This window comes from Anguilla anguilla, chromosome 3, assembly GCF_013347855.1.
Source record: "Anguilla anguilla isolate fAngAng1 chromosome 3, fAngAng1.pri, whole genome shotgun sequence".
Lineage (NCBI taxonomy): Eukaryota > Metazoa > Chordata > Actinopteri > Anguilliformes > Anguillidae > Anguilla > Anguilla anguilla.
Window position 1 is genome coordinate 6578303 of NC_049203.1, and position 12554 is coordinate 6590856.

Sequence of the window (12554 nt, forward strand, 5' to 3'; positions counted from 1 at the left end):
TTCTGTAATAGACCATGATCGCACAACCTGTTGTTCTGTAATCAACAGGGCGCGATGCACTGCGAAGTCACAGAGCTGGTGTTAATGTAGAATTTTTTTCCCATCACTATAGCAACAGAGTGCTCCCGCTGTGATCACCAGGTGACAGTGCATTTTGATGTAACAAAGCTCGCGGCAGAGATGGAGAGCCACGTCTCTACCACGGCAAATACAGAATGACGAGATTCAGCTCACCCTCAAATGGACGTCACGTTACAATCTACTCCTCCCACAATTTGCAGTGCCCATGTTTTTATTTATTTTTTACAATGCAGGTGATATTAAGCTCTGCTACCAGGTGAAAATGTTAAAACTTCGCGCTACAGTTAACTGTTACAACAGCGGAAAACTGCCATTTATTTTGTTTTTGAATTCTTCTGAAAATATAACGTAAAACTAAAATACGGTAAATTGCCTAACTTTAGTTAGCCGCCTAGCCTGCTGAACATACAAACAAATCAAACATCAGCAGCGTAACTGCGATGTTCCATTTTCATGGCGCCTAGCTAGTGACCTCGCACCTCGCTGAAAGCTGGTGTTTCATTGAAAATTTAATTTGGGTCACACTTTCAACAGTTTTAAACTCTCTAGCCAGCAAAGCGATGCTTCATTCCTAATTCCATTTCTTCCGCAAATCACTTACCGATGTGCTTTCTAAAAGCTCACGAAGGAAGCGCACGCGCTGTAATCCAATTCTCGCACAGAATATAGGGATCGATGGTTTTATGCGGGCCAAGACGGAAGCGGCCTTTAAAAATGAATGGGGATTCCGGAAAGACTGCAGTCATCTTGTTCCATCTCTGTCTTTGGCGAGGCTACTGTAGCAAAGAGCGTAAATATAGACTCTGACTGTAGATCTCTCATCACTATGACATCAGAATGCTGTGTTTACAATGCATTGTGATGTAACAAATGTTACGGCAGATCAATAGCCACGCAATTGGGGGAAATTACAATGGGACAATAAAGCTTTGGGACAAACAGAGATCAGGATGTTTACTTGATCGCAGCATATAGACGTCACATTAAATAGTGTAATTTTTCATCTAACAAAATCAAACACGTGGTGAAATAAAAAAAAAGTATGCCCCCAGTGAGTTAGCACTTCTGAACACCACTCAGTCCCGCCTATAGTCCCTCTCGCATTTCCTCTCGCCTCCTCTCTGTGATGTGAATCTGTGAACCCAGGTCAAGTGCGCTTACAGCACCTCCGGGCGTTGGCCGCGGAGCAAATTGGGGTCAGCTGTGAGTACAGCTCCAAGACATGGGGGAGGGGAGGGGAGGGGAGGGGGGGGAGAAGGAACCAGGCTGGCCTGTCACTATTTGTGCAACAAAAGCATGAGAAGGTCCCCGAGGGAAGGGAAGGGGAGAGGGGATGCTTAGAGCAACTCAGCTGAATCGCATGGCCACGCCCTTCTGCTGTTCCCACAGCGGCCTGGTCCCGACAGGGAGGGGTACTACGCTGGACTTTTTTTGGCCGAAGAGAAAGTATTAGCACCGCGGAAACGCCGGTCGCCCGCCTGGCCGAACAGCCGCCATTAGTCTGCTTTACTACGGCCGCTTCAGACTTTACCAAACCGGGGGAACAGATTTTCCCGCTTTGAGTTAAGAGAACAATTACCAGCAAAGGGCTGGTGATAAAGTGAATTTGTGCCTGGAATCTAATTGCATGCCCAGAACGAGGGGGTCAAGGAACCATTTTCTAGCCAGATTAATACATTTCTTACTCCACCAGTGTTGTAATTGCCCGAATAAAGTGCAGTGAGTTATGATTATTATTATAATTTTTTTTTAATCCAGCGCAGTGCAATGTGAATTTGTGAAATATGCAAATACGGGTCTCCAGAAACAGTGAAACAGCATAGGAGCTTTTCCCCCATCGGCTGCCTGCACCTTATTGGTTGCCGTGCTGTAATCGATTGGTCCGTTGCACTCTGATGTCATAAAGCCAGCGGAACATTCACACCATAACAGTAAATGTCACGGTCTGTCACACTATGATGTAACAAAGCAGACGGAAGTTTCATGTCACTACAGTAACAGTCTATCATTACTGCAATAAGAGTATTCCCCCCCATTTCAGAACCCCCCCCCCCACCCGTCGCCCCACCCCCCCACCTCCAGTCCCACGGCTCTTACTATGTGCAGCTGCAGGTAGTCTCCCAATCCCGTCGCACTCTCCACCCGCACCAGGATGGCCTCTCTCAGCTGTGTGCTGAACCCCACAGCCAGCCGGTCTGCCCTTGTGCTCGGCCGGTCGTTGGGGGGCCAGGTGTAGGTGATGAGGGCTCCTCCTTTTCCAAAAATGTAGGTGGTCCCAGCTGCCAACACAGAAAAGAGAGGGGGGGAAGACCGTTAGGAAACGCCGCTGCTTCTCTCCGGAGAAGAAGAATGAACACGCCTCATTGGAAGAATAAAATAAGAACAATATAAATCCATTAAATAATCCATGCGTCGTAATTTCACAGACACAGATAGGACAAAATGACGAGAACAGATTTAAGAGATGGGGAACCTCATCACCAGGCTGAATATTTCACCACACTCTGAGCAATGGTATGACTGCGCCAGTCACAGGAAGTTATCATGTTACCTGACCCCTGAGAATGTATCAGTCTCTAATAGACTCAGAGAATATAGTCCTAATTCAATCTATTACTATTTTTATGCTCACCAAGTAACATGGCTTGGCAGGTAGGAAGCTTAAAAGGGAGGTGAGGCATGCATTAAGTGTGTGTGTGTGTGTGTGCGTGTGTGTGTGTGCGCGCGCGCGTGCATTCATGGCATACTGTACATGTATATGATTGTGTGTGTATGTGTTTGAATGTGTGTGTATTGGGGGTTTTTCAGGCCAAAATAATGTCCTTTTCAGGCATCTGATTCTATATCTCATGAGTTTCATACACAGCAGTCTACTGATGAAGATTAGAAATGAAATGACAGCCACAGAGTGGGTCACCCTGTACCAACCCTGGTCTTCAAACTGTAATTGCAAAGGTTAAGGCAAAGCTGACAGAGATATAAAAGCTGAATCACCGGTGTGGTATCATTTAAATCCAGAGGCGCACTGAGTAGGCGCACCAGCTTGGCTCTGCCTTCTGTGGCAGTGCCACAGAGTACCAGGCTGCACCCATCTCACTGAGTGGGCACTTAACCCTTTGAAGAGGAGGCTTTTTGGAATGTTGTTTTTCTTTTTCTTTTTTTTTTCACAATTCTGAGTCAGTGTTCTAGAACTCCATTTGCTTTCAATTACAAAGTAGTGATTGTTACATCAGCATTAGAATGTTCAGTGAAGAACATTCCAATCACATATTTGTGACCTCACACCTTGAAAGGGCTAAGGACACGGCAGACTGCGAGGCGGAGAGTGGAAAATCGAACGGAAACACAGGTGACAAGAAGGCGCCTCTCCAGGCTGTGGATGAGACTGGATCACGAGAGAGGGAATCGATCACACACACAAAAAAAAACCCCAAACACCCATCTCCTCTCAGCCCAAACACCCCCCCTCTGAGCTCGGTAGGACATCCGATGCCAGCGCCAGTGTTTTGGAAGCGCCTCAGACACTCGCACAGCCAATCAATCAGCCAAATACAACCCCACGCGGTCTCTTTTAGCGAAAGAGTCGGTTACGCTACTGAGCCTCCCCGGGTTCCAGCTCCTGCCCATCACACTGGCGCACCTCAGTGGGTCTCTCAATGCTCCGGAGAGCGTATCTGGACTACAGCCCTACAGTACAGGCCCTGTTCGTCCTCCTGTCCAGCTGAATGCTGAGTTGGAGTTGGATTCCAGCACTCCCCCCTTGACCCTGCCCAGGATAAAGGGGAATAGATAACGGATGGATTGATTTTTAGGCCTGCGCCTCTCTCATTTGACCCCGTGCTCGCTCCTGTCCCGCAGTGCGGTCGGGGCCCCCGTGGGATGCCATCGGGGTACAGGGCTCTGTTCTTCAGCATCCCGGTTGCCACAGTGACAGACATATCAACAGCCTTCATACGCAAGAGTGCCTTTCTTTTAACAGCAGGGCTAATTAATGTGGCGCATCACATGACCACAAATTAAATCTGGGCCATGCCAGTGCCGACTGTGGGCGGTGGCCCCATAGGGTGAGACACAATCGCCGAATGTCACCCAGGGTACAGGAGGGTTCAGACAGTTTGGTCTCTAGCGACCCCTGCTGGTCAAACAGACGCTCATGGACTGCATGCCAAAGCTACAAACGATGGTTCTCCTCTGATTCCACTCTATGCGAGCTTGGTGGGCTGTGATGTGAAAAAAACTACATGGCTGGTGACACCACCAGTTTTGGGGGAGAACCGAGCATGTCTACTCCTGATTCGGCTATGGGTCACGCATTAACGTGGCTACGGTTGCAGACTAGCTCTTCGGACTTTCCCAAATTATGGTCAGAATTAGCCATGATCAGCCCCAAGCTGGGCGCCAACACTTATACAAAAAAAAACCCCCAAAAAACCCAATGAATAATAAATGAACAATGTGCGGCCCATTATCCTTTCATTAACGGTCATTTGAACACTCGTGACAGAACAGTGTGATGTCACTTAATTCCGGCTCTGTCGGCGGTCGCCGCGGTGACCACCTGCTGCACGGCACCTGCCGCTGCCCTGTGAACGAGGAGACAAAAGAGGCGACGGGATTCTAATTAGTCGGACTTGGCAAGCCGTTACCCGAGCGGGGGCGACTCAGTCCCAGAGCCGCGAAAACACCTGGCGCCCCCCAAAACCCGCTGACTCCGTCGCCGGCGTACGGGCTGCCCAGCCCCGACGCCACCTGTTAACGGGCCGCCGCGTTTCGGCAGAGAACGCCACGAGAGAGAGAGAGGGGGGCTCACGCGGCGTTTACTGGGACGGCTACCCCCGCCCTGGGGGCTTGTTAAAGAGAGCCAAAATGGCGGACGATTGCTTTCATTTAAAGGGATGCGCCCCAAGAAACGCGTCCTGAGCCGCGTTTCACGACTTAGCAAACCGCTCGGAGTGAACTTCCCATCAAACAAACGACACACTTTAAATGCGCCAATGCCCTCATATCCAATAAGCCATCGGTCCCTCACATTGACATGAATTGGTCATACGGGAACTAATGAGGTAGCAGCCTGACAGTTGGCAATGACAGAGCTACACTGATGATATGCAGACTGACAGACACCTGACTTTTTGCATTTTCCTGACTCAAATCAAAGCTAGACGGTTGTTTACACTTACTAAAAAAAAATCACTTGTTCAAAAACCGCATGTGAACACCCAACATGTGGAGAGTACACATGTGAACTATAAAAATAATCCAATCTATAAGACGAGAGCAGAAAGAGGTAATTTATGGTATTTCAAGTCACATGTTCTGTTTTCACAAGTTAAAAAAATTGTAGTTCACATTTTAAAAAGTCAGTGGCATGTGAAAATGTGGAGATGCAAATGACGCAATGTCTTTTCACGTGTGGAAATCTTCACTCACATGCATTATGCATTTTAGAAACGCATGAAGGTCAGAATCCAATCAAGCAATTTGCTCCCTTTGCATCACGCAAGAATACTAAAGAAACCGGTTGAGCGAATCCAGCCTTATTCCCTGCCGAAAGAAGGACTAAATATTTACTGCTTTCTCCCAATTAACGAGGATCTAATCAATAAAGCGATCAATTCCGCCTGGAAAGAAAGGAAGACGGATGATTAATCAAACAGCGCGCTAAAGCTTGATCCATCTCTTCGTTTGTGGCCACGGATTTGATCTAATTTGAAGGAAATAACACAGCTTTTTTTTTTTAAACATTCACCCAGGCAAAGTAAATGCGTATTGATTACATTCATCTTTGACAGGCTGGGGGAATGCAGTCATGAGGAGCGAATCATTTACTCAGGCATTTGAATGCCTAATTTATTTTTTTGCTAAATAATAGGGAGGCAGCGCGTCGCATATGGGCAAGCGGCTTCCGCTCAAGTGACGAAGCTTACTCCCTTTCATCCCTGACGTCCAGATTGATTTCCACTCGGTTTGCGATTCCTATTTACATCCGCCGCGCGAATGGCTAATATCAGCAGCGACTTGCAATGCGGCTTAACTGAAAGCAACTAACCATGTATTCCTGCGCGGGCAGAGAGGAATTCGAGCAACAGCGCGCGGGCGCATGCACCACTGGTGCAAATAAGCCGTAGAAATGAATACTTAACTATACTGGCTGGCACGCCTCCAGCTAACCTGACCTTGTGAATAGCCTTTACCGCATGCTGACGGCAAAAACATCGGAGCTCCCATTAAAATGAATGGTGAATTTCAGACTTTTGAAGGCAAGATAAAACTTCACCGATGGCATTCTGAAACTCGATTAAGGATCGTTACGTTTCATATGAAAAGCAGGTTGTAAAATTATATAATGCATAATAAAATATGTACATTTCAATACATATGTCCCTAAGACCATTGTTTCACAAACTGCTACACATAATGAAATTTATGGTAACAAAAAAACAAAAAAAAAACAAGCAAACAAAAAAAGACCGATGAGGTTTTCTTCGGTAGTTCATTCACTTTAGTTTTATATATTTATTCTATTGAATGGACCGCAAGCTCTTTTGCCCTCAACATGCGCAGTATAGGGCGGCTGTTTCCCTTTACTTCCGAGACTTCATCACTTGCCTGCCTGGCCCCTCCTACAGTCTCGAGGCTTCTATGTACACCACACGAAATAAACAGATGAAATGTACGTAATTTTCTGTGCGCGATTTTGGTGAGCAGCGATTCCGCAAGAACTAACGCGCCAACGCGGCTGCCAAAAGTGAAAAGGCTTGATTTGAATTTCACTGACTGCTCCTGTCAGCGCAGTCACGGTCCACTGCAGTGGTGTTCTGAGTCTGTCTGACCATTCTGCTGCTACTGCGTCTGATTGATAATTCACACGGTGCCATGAGATCTAATTCTGCTCCGTCTGTCAACTGAACAAACGCACAGAGCTGTAAATATTAATGCGATTGTTTCCCGGAGCACGCAAATACGCGAGTCTATTAAGGAGAGCGATCACCTCTATAAGAGACTAGGAAAAGGGGTTGTCTGTGCCACGAACTAACTGCGTCACTTCTCCTGAGTTTTTTTTTCTTTTCTTGTCTGCAACGGTAGAATGGTTCAATCCCTGCTCACCCCACAAGCGTAACAACCGCAGTATATAGCCAGATAACGGAAACAGGTCCGATAAAGCGCTCCTGTCAGGGCACACAATGATGACTGAGATGCCGCTTGTGGATAAGTCGCTATGTCAGTCACTATGGATAAGAGCGTCTGCTAAATGCCCGAAACGTAATGTAATATCACGAGATCAATATCAGAGCACTGCAAATGGAATACCTTCCAAGAGTGAGAAATATACAGCAATATCTATGGCACAGTGCAGTGCTGTAAGCACCCTCGGAAAATTACCTTGTTGGGCAAAGGGGGCGGGGCGAGGGTTGTTAGCGCTTGTTATTCTGCTGCTGGTGGTATACATGAATGATGCACGTGAAGAGTTCTCAGCCAAGTAAAACCGACAAGAAAGAAGACAAGTCTTCCCTTGCCAAATGCAAAAGTTTAAATCCATACAGTGTGACTCATAACAGGAACAATAATGGGTGATATTTCACAGTTAAGAAAAAAACATTTCTCAAAGATAATTTATTTTAGTATTGTGCAAAAATCATTTTCTCAAGTAATTCTTTTCAATAATACTTTCGCAATCGCTGACAAAAAAGCACGATTCTTTTATGTTTTTAAATAACAACATGTTTTTCATGATTAATAGGTTTAACTGATGAATAATTAAAAAAAAATAGCTTCCATTGATTTTGTTAACAATTAAATGCATTTCCTGTTTTTTACTGGGTGATTCATTTTCCTGAGTCCCCGCTTCTCTTACTGCACTATTCCTTAAAAGTAGTCACAGTGAAAAAGAAAATCAGGTGAGCAGTTGCCTGAAGTGGAGGAGATGAAAACGAACACAAGTGTCCTCCTTTTCCCGGTGACTGGAAGTGCCGCACGGAGGCACAGCAGACGCCATTTCTCCACGCTGCTCGTCTCCAGGGGGATGTGAATTGGGTTCTGGGCTCCACCCGAGAGCCACCAAACCACCTCGCGAGCTGAATAAAGCCATAAAGCAATTTCATAGCGCCTGGAATAAACTTTAAATGTAAAAAAAAAAAAAAAAAAAAAATCCCCGATAATGAACCTGTAGCACTCGGCAATGCGACACCCTAGCTGTGGGTGTGTAGATGGAGCGCGAGCCTCCCGCAGGAGAGCGCGAGCGCGCCGAGCGGAAAGTCGTGCACTCTCCATGGCACCGTATTCCCAAAAGCAACCCCACGTTATTTATTTGAGAAAGGGGGGGAAAAATAGCGCTATCCAGTCCCTCGTGAAGTCATTAGGCTGCGCACTAATGACAGGTTCGGGCGGTTTTTTATCTGCCAGAAAATCTAATGGTGGCCACTGAAAGTGGAGCGAGTAAGTTTCTGCCTGTTATTAACGAAAAAATAAAAATAAATAAACGTTTCCCCCGCTGGAAACAGAAAACGGTCTCCAGGGACCTCGCTTTTTGTCCACCCAAGGAGAGAGATGACATCGGCCCGACTCTCTTGAAACTGTATAAATCACATTGAATGGCAACTCTTGCATTCACCCTGCAGTTGTTTACAGGCTCGAGATGCTTTACCTTTTCACCTCAGGGGAAGTGTGATGTGGTGCTGAGATTATCTGCATGTATTAGCTGCTAAGTGACCTCTATTTTCTCTCTCTCTCTTTCTCTTTTTTTTTTTTTTTACTGCGGCTGCTGATCGGTGATTGGATACACTTTAACATTAACAGGTACACTTGGCCCACAACTGTAAACTGAATCACTTGGAGAAGAGATTGACGCGAAGGCGTTGTGCAGTAAGCAAAGCGGAGCTAGAGAGAGGACTAGCATTTAAAATAGCGTAAACGTTCGTATACAGGCTGGATTTTGACTATGCAGAGGTTGGTGTCGAGGCTGATATATATTGGCACTGAAGTTGGTATACGCAGTAGAGAAGACTGACAGGTTAAGAGACTGACACACGTAAACAGCAAGGCCCAGTGGGGGGTGCGGTTGTCTTTAAGATGGGGAGCAGCGTCGATTTGATGCCGCCCCACAGTGCTGAAGGCTAGCGAGCAGAGCTCTCCAAAGATTCCGCCCCGTTGCTCGTCCTCAAAGGATCACATTTATTAATATGAAAAGCGTCGGGAGATAAAAGTCAGAGGAATTAAACACAGAGATGAAAGGAAGGATGTAACGAATCGCCTCATCTCCATGACAACAACAACTTCCTGTCACCCTCGGGTCAGTTGAGTAAGGTTTTTTTTCTTTCTTTTTTTTTCTCTCCTTGCTTTTTGGAGCTTTTTCCAGGACTGAGTTGTATGTAAAAAACGAGGCAGGAATCTGAGAGATGAGAAATATGTCGTGTCTTTCCAGAGGAATACAGACCAAGGCATTACATAATCGGTTGACGCATAATCTTCTCAGCATGGAACCCTAATCCAAGCAGACAACCCTTGCAACCCTTCGGATAATTAGGATAATTCCCGCACTGAACCTCATTTACACATTAGGATTCTGACTGCGACAATGTCTTCTCGGTTGAAAGGCCATTGTCTCTCCTCCTTGGCCTTTAAACCCAGCTGAGGTCCTCTCAATCGGGGTGCACTGCCTCTGTGTAATGTAATCCTCTCAATCGGGGTGTACTGTGCAATGTTTCGTTATCCCTCGTTTCCGTTTTCATTCACTGAAGGCACACGGAACTTTTTGGTAAACGTCAGCTGTTTTTAACATTGTCCTTTTTAAATAAGGTTGACTTGACTTCAGGATTGGGCGCCATGGCAGCCTTGTGATGATGACCGGATCCCCACGGCTCAGGGTTCTAGAACACAGAACTCTACCTCAGTATTCAGGATGTTAGCGTCACAGCGTCTGTTTTTGATTTTTGCATTCATTTTCCATTCAGGTGTTGTGTTCACCTTGTTAAAATTTTCTAAATAAAAATTGAACCAAGTGAAACAGCTCATGGAAAATGCAAGTTTCACCCCCCCCCCCAAATATTTACATATTCTTTCATAAACTACTTATTCTACATAATCTTCAATCAATTCAATTAAATGCACATATTAAATCATTATTTATGCAACATAATTACGTGTTTTTAATTCAATGCGGAGTGCAAGCATGTGACAGTTACTGTCAAATTGTTGCAATATATATGTGCAATATGATTTGTGCTGTTATATATATATATATGCAAATGCAGTATGCATGTAACACAAACATAATATTGAGTATGCCCTGAGACTGCATAATCTGTTGAAGCTGCATTCAGACATTAAAACTCAAGTTTTGTGTATTGAGTCAAAATTTCAAATGGATTCGCAGGGCTGAATAAATCTAATGACAAAACAGCTCACCCGCCTTCGATGGCAGCATAATGGTGATGTCATTTTGCACTCAGACAAAGAAGCGCTCCATCTACATGCTGTACAGTGCTTATCCAGGACAATTCCAAACAGGCACCTGAGCGCTTGTCAAATGATTGCATCTCACACTGAGCATTGCCAGTATGTGCACATGAACACACACGTGCACAAACACACGCGCACGCACACGCACATATACTCGCACGCGCACACACACACATGTACTCGCACGCGCACACACACATGTACTCGCACGCGCACACACCGCATACGCACGCACGCACGCACGCACGCACACACATACTCGCACACACACACATACATGCACGCACACACAATACTATACTGAGCTCTTCCAGGGCCCTGAGGAAACAAATTTACAACAACAACAGTGTGTCAAGAGAAATAAAAGCGGGGGGGGGGAGGCAACAAGAGCAAAGATTTTTCCTTGCCAGGCGTGAACAAGCAGGTTAGCAACAGGATCCCCAGTCACTACGATGAGATGCTATCCACCTACATCAACCCCCCCACCCCCCCCGCCCTCCCCGCAGGCCCCCCGCCAGGCTGTCCCTTTACGCAAAAGCTTCATTTGCAGGATGCGTAATAATGGCCTGAGAGACTGCAGTAAATAACACATTAACCACCAGAGAGCGAGTGAGCGAGCGAGCAAGCGACAGAGAGAGATAGGGAGGGAGAAGGAGAGCGAGAGAGAGGGAGGAAGAGAGAGAGAAAGAGAGAGAGAGAGCAAGCAAGAGAGAGGGAGAGAGATAGGAGGAGAGAGAGAGCAAGCAAGAGAGAGGGAGAGTGAGATAGGGAGGGAGAAGGAGAGCGAGAGAGAGGGAGGAAGAGAGAGAGCAAGCAAGAGAGAGGGAGAGTGAGATAGGGAGGGAGAAGGACAGGGAGAGAGAGGGAGACAGAGAAACATAGGGAGAGAGTGTGATAAGGTGGGAGATAAAAAGAGAGAGAGGGAGGGAGAGAGTGAGAGAGAGAGAAAGCGAGGGAGAGAGAGAGAGAGAGAAAGAGCGCATTGGTTTCTCTGCACTTTAGCAGGCCCTCGCTCACCAAAGGCTCCGGCCTGGCCGTGTCACCCACACCCGTAAAAACTGGCGCCGGTCTTTCCAGGCTCCTGATTGGCTGCTGAAGCAGCGAGAATCGCCACAGCAAATGCAGACCACTCAGCAGAACCAGAAGCCAAAACGACGCCACCCAAGTACAAAAAGTAGTCTGGGGGTCTCAATGGGGTCACACACGGGCCCCTAGAGCTCAGATGGTCAGGCAAGGACAGGCGGAATGACTGCAGCCGTGGACCGTGGAGAGGTCAACCACGAAGAAAAATGGAGTGTCAAAAAGATATGGCCGAGAGACTTTCTCAGAACATTTGCGCATGGTATTTCCTGTTTTTTTTTGCCCCGTACTCTTTAAGGTGGCTTCCTGACTGTTGCCCCGGTTTCCTCCGTCCACCTCCACCAATCGCACGGCAGCACTTAAAGGGGAGCTCCGCCAAAAAATGTGAAACTCTGCGATTTTACACGCCGTCTCCCGTCCCGGCTAAAACCCCCCCATGGGCAGATATCACCAGCGTGTGATGATAGAGAGCCACCCTCAGGCTGGTGTGGGCCGGGGCCTGTTCTTCTGTTCTGAGAGTCCAGCTCACTCTATTGGTTTTTTTGTTGGATAAAAGAGAGCATTGGCTGCGAACGAAGAAAGAAACGGAATAAAGCGCGAAAGAATCGGCACCGCGAGATCACTGACACCTTCAGATGAACGTCCCAAACGCGGCCGTAAGCATAGCCGCCCAAGCAGCAGCAGCAGCCGGCATTAAATCAACGTTTGTCCTCAACATTGATTTAGAATTAAATGCAGGTGTTTGTTTGCTTTTTTTTCTCTCCTCACAGACAGTTTGGCAGTTTTCCGCAAGCTGCACAATGTTCAGGAAGAACAGCAGCGAAGGCTTGCGTCGGCTTGTAAATCAAAGTGAAGGACAAATGGGTGAGACTCAATCCAGGCCTGTATTTCTTAGAAACAAAACAAAACAAATTAGAGGTTTTTTCTTGCCAAAG

General features: G+C 46.7%; 1 protein-coding gene across 3 annotated transcripts in view; it reads right to left on the bottom strand.

Moving 5' to 3' along the window:
• The window catches only part of nrxn2b (neurexin 2b), a 631318-nt gene that overhangs the window by 95243 nt on the left and 523521 nt on the right, over nt 1–12554 (bottom strand). For all 3 annotated transcript variants that reach the window (XM_035408766.1, XM_035408765.1, XM_035408763.1), the window contains one exon: nt 2179–2360. In XM_035408766.1, the coding sequence (XP_035264657.1) occupies nt 2179–2360 (182 nt within the window). The remainder of the gene's footprint in view (nt 1–2178; nt 2361–12554) is intronic.